The 12,512-nt window shown below is 42.0% G+C and overlaps 1 protein-coding gene across 2 annotated transcripts in view; it reads left to right on the forward strand.

Moving 5' to 3' along the window:
• The first annotated feature begins 385 nt into the window (after positions 1–385).
• The window catches only part of ttc28 (tetratricopeptide repeat domain 28), a 141,551-nt gene continuing 129,424 nt past the window's right edge, over positions 386–12,512 (forward strand). For both annotated transcript variants that reach the window (XM_034224153.1, XM_034224154.1), the window contains exon 1: positions 386–675. In XM_034224153.1, the coding sequence (XP_034080044.1) occupies positions 577–675 (99 nt within the window). In that variant the 5' untranslated portion in view covers positions 386–576. The remainder of the gene's footprint in view (positions 676–12,512) is intronic.

Consider the following 12,512-nt stretch of genomic DNA (forward strand, 5'->3'; position numbering starts at 1 on the left):
CCACAGCTAAGCCAAATCACAGGAAATTAGGATCATATCTTTCCACCTACAGTAAAAAAGTTAACATATCTCCCAAAAAACTATTTATTTTAAACATTATGTTTTAAACACACAATTTGCCTCCTGCCAATTAAATGTAACATGTGTTTGATTATGTATTGTTTTGTTGGTGTTTGTTCGATCTAGTAAAAGTAAAAACCATAAAAACTGTGTTCAATTTTTATTCCACAAGGAAAGCATCACTTGTAATTTCTCCTACAACATACCAGCAGTATTACAGGCCTGGTGTAATGCATATCTGTCAGGTAACTCAACTCCCCTCTGATGTCATCAAGAGTAATTGAAACCTTGCTGAAGGCTGCAGCCATGGAGCCGACCGGATCCCCGCCTCTCACTGGACAAAACCTCGCTATGAGGAGAAGCTCGGCTGTGGGAACATGGCGCACACACTCCGGATTAACTTTCCCCAGGAAAAAGTTTATAGGTTCGCTACTTAGCAGGCAAATCTCCCCATAGTATCGAGCAGTAAACGCGCAGCAAAGTGTGGATAAACTACCAAACTGTGGTGTGTTTTGGATGGTGTGTTTTCCTGTCCTGCTTCACTGGGATGAAAGTTTGTCGCTGCCGGATTTAGCCGAGAGCAGGATGGAAAAGCAAAGAACGAAGAAAGAGAAGGTAAAGCTAATGGAAAAACAATGGTGTGTTTTATTTAGTGGTTTCACAAATCCGCTGGTGTGGTTGGCAGAGCATTCCTGCAGGAGACTGGGGGAGAAAGAAAGTTCACAGACTAAACAACAGCTCACATCCCATGATGAAGTGCCAGCCTGCAGGATTTGTTTTGAAACCACTGGCAGGAGTTTACACTCATTGAACCCCTCCCAAAAAACGTAATCTTACCAATTGTTTTCTATATTGATTTATTACTCCATGTGTCTCTCAACATATACCATCTCTTAAAATAATAATACGTCTTAACGTTAGTGGTTGAGGAAGAACTCATATATTTTACGTAGGTATTGTAGGTTGTAACAGCAGTGCAGAAATAGCCTACTTCTAAAACTCCTCCAATAAAACAAGTGACAACAGGACAATGGTGTTGTAATAACAGCATCATGTCCTGAGAGTAAACCCTGAAGTAGTATATTAAAAGTCCCACTACATATTATAAAAATCATATAATGCATCATAGTTGAGTGGAGTAAAAAGTAAGCTAAGTATTTTTCTGAAATGTTGTGTAGAAGAAGTAAAGTAGACTACAATTGAAATACTCAGGTTAAGTACAATTAGGCTACCTAATTTGTGTATTCAAGTACAATACTTCAGTAAAGGAAGGTAGTTACTTTCACCATCGCTAAATGAGTAGTCTAAAACACCAAAAGCTCAACATTTTTACTTAAATACAGTACTTGTGTAATTGTACATAGTTACTTTCTACTACTGGTCTTAAGGCAGACACATATTCATAAATAAATATCAACTTATATATATATATCCTATCCTCCTTCAGTTATATGTGTATGTACAACTTGCTTCATATACTCTATTTATATATATATATTACTGTGTATGATTTCAACTAATAACGTGTTGCCTATAATGCCTCTCCTACAAGGATATATACTTATTGATAGATCAAAGTGCTGCGTTCAGGGACACAGGTTCCTCTCCAGAAATGTACTCCTTTTGACCTGGGCTGCGAAATAAACTTAATAAGATAGGAGACAGGGGAAGTGTTTGTGTACGTGTTTGTGTGTGTGTGTGCATTATTTTAGGAAAGGAAACTCACTTTTATTTTTGCATGTGTGTGTGAGCCTTTAATTAGCTGTTACAGGAATATCAATCAACAGACATGTGATGCAACAAATCACATACAGATGAAGCAGGCTGCACACACAAAAGGTCAGAGCATAGTTCGATATTTGATATAGTTGACCATTAAAATAAATGTAAGGACATTATAGGACTAAAAGCAATTGCTGTGATTAACTTGTTTCATTTCTGTGGCCATAAAACTAACATTTTCTGGGAATCTTCTAAGGTTCTGAAAGAGAAAAATAAAGCTTTTAATGCTTAACAGCAGCTCTAGAATAATGAATATTTTTATATGAACAAAAGGTCAAATGATTGCAGTGTTGGGTGTTGCACCCATGGCTAATTATCACCCCATTCTGCTTTATTGCGTGTTTCAGCTCATTGCATTGGGTTTTACGGCCAGAAATGTTCCTTTACTTTACTGTTTTGGTTCCTTTCATCAGCGTTGTTTTTGACCGCAGCAGTTTTTACAGAAAAAGCCACTGTACGCTACCTGCTACTAGCTAGTGAAGATAGTGGAGCATTTACCACTTAAAGAGCATATATGTCCCTCAGGAGGTTGTTGGGACCAAAAATGGAGCTAAAGTGGGCTTTCATTATTCGAAATTAATTCTGATCCTGCTGAATGTATGGTCCATGTTTAAGAATTGGAAAAAAAAACACAGTGGAAGGTGGAGTGAAAACCAGAAAATTATAGAAATGATATCACTTGGAGATAAGCGCACATTTTCAGACTGTCTCTCCAAGAAGACTTTCATACAGTAGTGTTTCCCTTATTAGTTGTTCAAAGAAAAGTGACAGTAATAGTTGTGTAAAAAATTTAAATACAGACAACCGGCAAATGTCACCATTAATCACACAGTATATGCCAGAAAGTTGTAGTTAGGAAGTAACGGATATGATAATGCTTATCAAATGTTGGCAAGCTATCCGTAGAAGTTCTCTCTAATAGGTGTCTCCAGGACTGCATTTTGCCATGATGACACACACACAGTCACAAGGTAAAAACTATACCAGCGTCTGGATATTTATTAAGACCCCTGATATATTTTTCAAACTTTTATCAGGTGAATCTGTACACTCTCATTATAAAACTCTCGCTCTGTTTTACTCATCCGTACAAATACATCCTCTGCACGTACAAACAAACATTTGAACAGTTGGTACAGGTTCACCCACACAACACAACACAAGTGTGGTCAGACTAAAGTTTAAAGAACATTGTAACTCCTCTGTATTTATATAACCTGCTTAGTTACACAAACTGTGTGATTGCAAAAGTCCATCTTAGGCATCTCTCTTTTTGCACTATATTAACTGTGTTCTAGTTAAAGAGTAATACGCTTGGAGATTTAAGTCCTAATTCCACACACGTGATTAACGTGGGTTTCTTTGTTTATTTCAGCAAACAGTGCCTTGGTAACATGTTTCACAAGCTCTGCTTCATATCGCATGTGTCATATTTGAACGAGTGTTACATAACAACATTACCTATTCATTAAACGTGGTGTCATGCTGCAGAGAGCAGCTGAGAAATGGGCTTTCAGATGACTGAACTGTGGAAATCTGCTTAGAAAGTTTAGCATTACTGTGTCACAGTTCTCCTCAGGACCTAAGCTGAAGACACTGAGGTCATGTGCATAATATTGTTCTCTAAACTTTTTTAGCAAGGCTTCAGTATTTTGACTTCTCGTAGTGTGGAGAGGGCTTCGAAACAGCATTTGTTTAGATTAAAATCAGTTTTTTTAGAGAGACTTTCAAGAAAACATTGTTAGAGCAACAAATACAAACAACATAAGATAACTGTTATATGCTAGAAAGTTGGGCTGGACAATATCTGTAACATATTGATATGTTCAATATTTGTATGAAGGCTCTGGGTGTTGAGGGACTGTCATGGTTGACACGTCTCATCAACGTTGCGTGGAAGTCGGAAACAGTACCGAAGGAGTGGCAGACCGGGGTGGTGGTTCCCCTATTTAAAAAGGGGGATCAGAGGGTGTGTGCCAATTACAGAGGCATCACACTACTCAGCCTCCCCGGGAAAGTTTACTCTAAGGTACTCGAAAGGAGGGTCAGGCCGATTGTCGAACCTCAGATTGAGGAGGAACAATGCGGATTCCGTCCTGGTCGTGGAACGACGGATCAGCTTTTTACTCTCGCAAGGATCCTGGAGGGGGCCTGGGAGTACGCTTATCCGGTCTACATGTGTTTTGTAGACTTGGAGAAGGCGTATGACCGAGTTCCCAGGGAGTTACTGTGGGAGGTGCTGCGGGAGTATGGGGTGAGGGGGTCTCTACTCAGGGCCATCCAATCTCTGTACTCCCAAAGCGAGAGCTGTGTCCGGGTCCTCGGCAGTAAGTCGGACCCATTTCCGGTGAGGGTTGGCCTCCGCCAGGGCTGCGCTTTGTCACCAATCCTGTTTGTAATATACATGGATCGGATTTCGAGGCGTAGTCATGGGGGAGGGGGTCTGCAGTTCGGTGGACTAAGGATTGCACCACTGCTTTTTGCAGATGATGTGGTTCTAATGGCTTCATCGGTCTGCGACCTTCAGCACTCACTGGATCGGTTCGCAACCGAGTGTGAAGCGGCTGGGATGAGGATCAGCACCTCCAAATCTGAGGCCATGGTTCTCAGCAGGAAACCGATGGACTGTCCACTCCAGGTAAGGAATGAGTCCTTACCCCAAGTGAAGGAGTTCAAGTATCTCGGGGTCTTGTTCTCGAGTGAGGGAACAATGGAGCGTGAGATGGGCCGGAGAATCGGAGCAGCGGGAGCGGTACTGCAGTCGCTTTACCGCACCGTTGTGACGAAAAGGGAGCTGAGCCAGAAGGCAAAGCTCTCTGTCTACCGGGCCATTTTCGTTCCTACCCTCACCTATGGTCATGAAGGATGGGTCATGACCGAAAGAACGAGATCGCGGATACAAGCGGCCGAGATGGGTTTTCTCCGCAGGGTGGCTGGTGTCTCCCTTAGGGATAAGGTGAGAAGTTCGGTCATCAGGGAGGGACTCGGAGTTGAGCCGCTCCTCCTTCGCGTCGAAAGGAGCCAGTTGAGGTGGTTCGGGCACCTAGTTAGGATGCCACCTGGGCGCCTCCCTAGGGAGGTGTTCCAGGCACGTCCAGCTGGGAAGAGACCAAGGGGTAGACCTAGGACCAGGTGGAGGGATTATATCTCTTCGCTGGCCTGGGAGCGCCTTGGGATCCCCCAGTCAGAGCTGGTTGATGTCGCCAGGGAAAAGAAAGTTTGGGGCTCTCTGCTGGAACTGCTACCCCCGCGACCCGATCACGGATAAGCGGGAGAAGATGGATGGATGGATGGATATTGATATGTGAAATCTAGATATTGTCTTAGATTTTGGATAGCTTCATATTGTTAAATGGCACAAGTGTTGTCTTTTCCTGGTTATTAAGGCTAATACAGTAAATTAATGTTGTTTTCTGCACTTCTCACACTGTTCATGTTTTATTATTTGCCAACTTTATTTATGAAATTGTAATACATGATTTAAAGTGGACCTATTATGCTATATTGGACAAATATATTGTAGGGCCTTACCTATACAAAACATGTCTGTAAAGTTTTTTGCTTAAAATACCAAACAGATCACCCATTGTAGCCATCCCTCATACTGCTCATACCCCTCTTTTGCAGCCCTGTTAGAGAAACGCAGATTTTGGGTCCTTAGCTTGAAAAAAAAAGAGGAGGCGGGGCTAATGTCTGATCAGAATTCTACCGGAGATAAAGTTAAAATTCTGCTGTGATAAAACGCCATCCTGTTCTAAACCACATCAAGGATTATTTCTGAAACAGTATGGAGCTCAAATGCTTTTTCTCTTGCAGGTTTATCACAACAAAAACAACGGAACTCACCTTGTGACACAAGGTGAGTTCCGTTGTTTATTTCCTGCTTTTTAAACACATGTGCTCTACAGTAGGCTACAGGTTAGCGCTGAGTGTTAGCGAGGCTTGCTAATGTAAACAAAGACGAGATTACGTCCAAAACACGTCAGGCATTGTTTCTGATAGCAACTTTCTGTGGGTCCGCCGCCAATTTGACGTAATATCGGTAGCAAATCTGTATCCGCTCGTTGTTCCCCCGTTTTTAAAAGATTTGGGTACGGAGGAAAAGAGAAAGGGTTTTATTTTCTGATGCTGCGTGAGTTCCCCGACACACTGGGGACACATGTTTATGTATAAAATACATAAAAAAGTGCATTTTGCATGATAGGTCCCCTTGAAATAGTGCAAATATTTTGTGAAAGCACGAATAGTCAGAGTGTTTCTGCTTTTTGCTGGATTTTAAGGGCTTTGATTTTGACCTCAGCATTTCTAAAATCCTGGACTCTTAATTTAAATGTCAGGATTTCATCAGTTCACTATGAACCAGAGCTCAGAGGACCGGGTACAGTCAAGACTTAAATCTTGCTTTTTACTTTCTGGCCCTTGATTGTTTCCAAGTTAATCACATCGCCATCTGTCAGTGGAACACTTAATTAGAATTGCCATCAACTAAACAGTGAGTAGAGAAGTTGTTCAGGTCTTAGGCCCCAGCCACACGAGGACGAAAACGGCTAAACGCATAGGATTAACTCAAACGCAATCGTAAAAAAGCTTCCGTCCACACGCAATATTCACCGGATAGTGTCTGTCCACACGAGACAGCTCCGTTTAGCTCCAACCGCTGGAGAAGCTGCAATACATATGCAGGAGCCTGTACGTGGCGCTGTAACTTCCTCCACAAAAGCAGCGAAGAAGCATGGTTGTCATGGTTGCCCTTCTGTTTATTCTCCGCGGTGGGGGCCGAGGGAACCGGGCAGAGTTTTTCGCCAGTCAACGTGTATTAAAGTTGAAATCTTCTGGACAAAATTATAAAAGTGCTGGTCAAAGGTCTTCTTTGTTATTTATTGAGCTTTAAAACAAATGAATAACGAATCTATATAATATAATAATAAAATACATGGAGCCTCTCTTTTTCCTCCCTCTCTTCGGACAGCGTCAGTGTCTGTCTCATGCAGCAGCTGATCCAGTAATGAGTGACCCGGCCGACAGTAAAAATAAACATATTTATAACTAGTTTAGGTAGTTTGAGAGGTGTCTCCGTCCTGTCAGATTAGACTTCACTCGCGTTTATGTTCATATCGAGAGAAAGATAAATAATCTGAATTCAATGTGCAGTTTACTTTGACGCGGGGGTGAGCAGCAGAGGTGGGGAGAGGCGGGGCTATTGCCTCATCATTATCAGAAAATGATCGTATAGGGCATACACACGGAGCCGTTGGACCCCCCAGCGGCTCCGTGTGTACGCCCTATCCACCTTGGGACCCGTTATCGTTTCCGCAGTCGTTTAGTGCCGTATTCGGTCGTCCTCGTGTGGCCGAACGGTCTATATGACATTAAACAGTAACGCAAACGACCGTTTTCGTCCTCGTGTGGCCGGGGCCTTAGAGTGCTCAGGACCTCAATAAATTAATCTTTCTCTTACAGGATAAAATATTTGCTGAGCCAAACTGGAGAACTATGATGCCAAGTGTGATGTTTGCTCCAGAAAACTCATTCATACAGAGCACTGATGTAGGGAACAGTATCTCCAAACTATGTATTGCCTGTCCTTGGCTGTTGCTCTGAGCCATGGATGATGCTTTTGCAAGTTTTAGGAATCCCTCCAGTCTGCATATTTTAGGAGTGTGTGTGTGTGTGTGTGTGTGTGAGGGGAATAGAGAGAGAGATAATGAAGGCCTTGGTGTAAGCTCTGGTGAAAGGACAAATTTGGAAACACCAGATCAGCGAGGGAGGCAGCGTCTCGAGATCAAACCTCAGTGAGCACATTTAAAACAAAGTTTGAATGAGAAGAACAGAAGCCTCCTCGTTCTGTCTGAGCCTCCGTCTGACTTCCCTACTTTTTCGTCTCTGAGGAATTTAAGCCATTACCACCAAGTAGAAACGAAAAAGTGCACCCAGCTGTTTGGCGTCCCATCTGCCAGAAAGTACATTATATCATGCTAATGAAGCTGCAGCAGTTTTGGTGTCATACTGCGTTTCTATGACTTATGTAACAGCAGCGAAAGGCATTTTTTCGTGTTGTGTTTCTAAACTTATTTTTGTTTCTACAACACTGAGCAAAAAGCCTTTCTCATTAGTCAGTCTTTATATCGGCCTCTAAACCAGTGTGATCAGACTGATACCGGCAGGTGCTTGTTATTTGTTGTCCTGCAAATACACTGATATTAATATAACTGCTATGATCTAATATCAGCCTAATTCATAATACTATTTATTTATTGGTAATCACTACAGACCCTGCTGAAGAACATTCACCTATATAAAAACCACTTACTGTTTTATTGTTGGTCTTTTTGTTGTAAATAGACAAATTAGAGGTTTTAAATTATGGAATAATATACAGCTTATTTTCTTTATTAAAGGACTTATTGTGTATGGAAAGTACAGGGAGGGCAGCCGGTCGTCCCGGCGTCGAGCAGACGCACGCGAGTCCTCGGAAATGAGCCGTTTGTCATTTCTCAAATTTTCGCGTCCCAAGAGGCTTCTCAAAACTCAAATGTCCCCTCCTCGACTCCTCGGTCCTCCGGTAGTGACCCGGAAATGAATTTCAGCGCGCCATTTTGAAGGACATCTCATTTCTCTAAATGCACACCGAGGACCGAGGATCGAGCATCGAGGAGGCTCTCTGGAGGAGCTATAACCGAGGATACACTGATGGTTCCTCCACGGCTCCTCCGCGGATGCATTTCCGGGAACGGTGGAGGCGTGACGCACGGCCGGACTTATCTCAGCCAATGACAGCTCTGCATGCATCCCCTGGATATTATTTTAGAAACTGCTCTCATCGCGTCGCAGAGAGAACAGCTGTGAGGTCTGTGCAGAAAGCAGAGCAGTGTGTATAATATATATCACTGAGTATAACAGGCCTACTCTCTTTATTTGCTTTAGTTTAGTAGATAACTACAAACAAAGAGTCGATATATTTCTAAGACCATTTAGTGCTTCACATAATAAAATACACAACGGCTGTAGCCTGATATGCTTTAGGAGCTGTAGGTGTGTGTGTGGTACAGTGTGTAGGTGTGTGTGTGGTACAGTGTGTGTTGTACTGTGCGTAGATGCGGCGGACAGACGGTCTCAGTTGGTTTGGTGTCCTCTGCTTACAGGCTACTTATAGGCTACTTGTAAATACAACTTTTGGCCCGTAATTTCAATTTCCCATTTCAGCGACCAGAGAGAGGGAGAGGGAGAGGAGGGGGGGGGGGATATATCCAGTCTCTGATTGTGTTACGTTATTATGAGAGTGCTGAGCTCTCATACTTTAAATTGTATATATTTATATAAATATATTTGTGTGTGTGTGTGTGTCCCCGCCTCTGTAGCCTGTTATTGTCTCATTATACCGCACTCTCAATGAATTAAAAGTAAATATGTGGGGGAACAATGTTCAGCTGATCTAACAGAGATTATAAAATACAGGGCTATGACAAAACACTCGACAGCTGATGCAGCTGTTGCCACGTAATAATGAACGGACGTCGCTTTAATATGACCGCTCAGAGGAGAGGAGTTCTCATTTCTTTAAACGTCTGCTGCTTCCCCTCCTCTCTCCTCGGATCCCCTCCTCGGTCCTCTGCTCGCATCTCCTGTGGGCGGGACTAAGTCTCGAGGAGGGGAGTCGAGGAGGGGAAATTTAAGAATTGAGAAGCCTCTCCAGACTCCCAGGTCCTCCGGCAGCGACCCGGAAACTGATGTCGGCGCGCCGTCTCGAAGGAAAACACATTTCTCGAAAGGGTCGTCGAGGATCGATTATCGAGGAGGTACACTGATGTATTCTCCGGAGTCGATTTCAGCCAACAGTGTTATTTCCGTTGTGATTATAAGTTATTTAAGATGATCAAATGTGCCTCAGACTTTCTGCCCTTTACCGTTTGTTTACTCACTAATCACATCTCCTCTGGATGTTAGGCTATCTATCATACAACTGCTTTCATTGTGAGGTGATGTTTACAGTGAGAACAGCTGCTGAGGTCAGTGCATAAAGCAGAACAGTGTGTATAATATATATCGCTCAATAATATATGTACCAGGCCTACATTTCACACTTTATTTGTATGCTTTAGGAGATATCTACAAATAGACAGTAGGGTTAGGGAGTGTATAGGTGTCTGTTGTAATGAATATGCCGCCAGCAAAGGGCATTGTTGGACTAACAGTAGGTGAGTGTTTGTGTGTGTGTGTGAGAGTTGATGTGGCAGGCAGACAGGCAGGTATATAATTGGTCAAAAATGGTACATTCTCCGTTAGCCTACGAGCTCCCCGTTTGAGCGAAGGACTATTCCTTCTCAATGTAGCATGACATTGGATATGCGCTGAAGTTGTCCTGGATTGGAATTTTTCCGATCATTCCCCTATGAGGAGTTCGCAGAAATGTCCTTAAAATGCATGAGAAACGCACATTTTGTAAAATGGCCTACTTTCTGGAGGGCTAATAAAAGCAGTAGTTATAAGGATGCCGCTTTCGTCACATTAGTATGCATGAAAAGTGACAGATGGATACGCCCCCAATTATGCAAATTAGCTAAGTCCCGCCTCCCATTGTTCGAGATCCTTTGATGTGTGTTATAACAGGTAGGTGTGAAAAGCCCCCTGGGTAGCGCCTTTGTTGTCTAATTCTTTGATGTGTTGATTAAGGTAGTCTCTTTGAAGTTGTGTTGTCTGGCCCCTGTCCCCCCACACCCCTTTGTTGTCTAATTCTTTGATGTGTTGATTAAGGTAGTCTCTTTGAAGTTGTGTTGTCTGGCCCATGTCCCCTCACACCCTTTTGTAGTCTAGTCCTTTGATGTGAGGTGTTATAGCAGGTAGGTGTGATATAAGCCTCTGATGTTAATCTAGGTGTTGATTAAGGCAGACTCTTTGAAGTTATGATGTCTGGCCCCTGCCCTTCAGAGCCCTTTGTTGTATAATCTAATTAGCCTCTGATGTTTGCCCTTTGATGTGAGGTGTTATAACAGGCAGGTGTGACTTCACACTGGTGTGTTATAAGCCTTTGATGTTAATATAGGTGTCTCTTTGAAGTTATGCATGAGACTGTCTACCCAGCCCCCCTCCCAGCCCCGGCCTCTCCCCCTTTTCTCCACCCCTTCCTGTGGCTATGACGCCAGCAGATAGTGGGGGATGGAATTAGGTGAAAATAGAAATATGCGCAAACTAAATAAAAAGACAGTCATTTCCACTTACCAAGTCACCTTTTTAAAAAAGAAAAATGGCCAAGAGACGCCTCGAATGGGGTTTTTAATCAGCCTGTGCCAACTTACCGCCATCCGTCCGGAGCGCCAATCAAGAAACGAATGCAGTATCTGAGCCGGGTTCAAACGCATACAGCCGAAAGATCTGTGCACAAACTTATCTCGTGCGCTCTTTTGGTCATGTACGCACGTTCATGTGTGCTGGAGGAGGGGCTCTGTGAGGAAGTGGCAGATTTTCCCCCCTTGGTTTGACTGCAAAAGACTCACTCGAACTGGTTTCTCCAAAAATGACCGATTTATGCTTAAATTCTCTGAGAAAGTTACTGAAAGATACACTTTTGTGTATAAAAGCTGAAAAGTAGATAATTAAGTACTTTGTGTCAGTAGATTTCGTTAAGAATCTTTGACAGATTTATGCTTAAATTCTCTGACAAAGTTACTGAAAGATACACTTTGTATTTAAAAGCTGAAAAGTAGATAATGAAGTACTTTGTATTAGTAGATTTCGTTAAGAATCTGACTCTTAATGGCAGTTTGTGATTTTGAGGCTAATTCAGTGAAACAAGGCTGTTTTGAAACATTTGACAGATTTATGCTTAAATTCTCTGAGAAAGTTACTGAAAGATACATTTTGTATTTAAAAGCTGAAAAGTAGATAATTAAGTACTTTGTATTAGTAGATTTCGTCAAGCATCTGACTCTTAATGGCAGTTTGTGATTTTGAGGCTATTTCAGTGAAACAAGGCTGTTTTGAACATTTGACAGATTTATGTTTAATTCTCTCAGAAAGTTACTGAAAGATACACTTTTGTGTTTAAAAGCTGACCACTACCATGAAGTACTTTGTTTTAGTAGATTTCGTCAAGCATCTGACTCTTAATGGCAGTTTGTGATTTTGAGGCTATTTCAGTGAAACAAGGCTGTTTTGAACATTTGACAGATTTATGCTTAAATTCTCTGAGAAAGTTACTGAAAGATACACTTTTGTGTATAAAAGCTGAAAAGTAGATAATGAAGTAGACTTTGTGTCAGTAGATTTCGTTAAGAATCTGACTCTTAATGGCAGTTTGTGATTTTGAGGCTATGTCAGTGAAACAAGGCGGTTTTGAAACATTTGACAGATTTATGCTTAACTCTCTCAAAAAGTTACTGAAAGATACACTTTTGTGTATAAAAGCTGAAAAAGTAGATAATGAAGTAGACTTTGTGTCAGTAGATTTCGTTAAGAATCTGACTCTTAATGGCAGTTTGTGATTTTGAGGCTATTTCAGTGAAAACAAGGCTGTTTTGAACATTTGACAGATTTATGCTTAAATTCTCTGAGAAAATTACTGAAAGATACACTTTTGTGTATAAAAGCTTAAAAGTAGATAATGAAGTACTTTGTGTCGGTAGATTTAGTTAAGAATCTGACTCTTAATGGCAGTTTGTGATTTTGAGGCTATT

Source organism: Gymnodraco acuticeps, unplaced genomic scaffold, assembly GCF_902827175.1.
Source record: "Gymnodraco acuticeps unplaced genomic scaffold, fGymAcu1.1, whole genome shotgun sequence".
In the NCBI taxonomy this organism is placed as follows: domain Eukaryota; kingdom Metazoa; phylum Chordata; class Actinopteri; order Perciformes; family Bathydraconidae; genus Gymnodraco; species Gymnodraco acuticeps.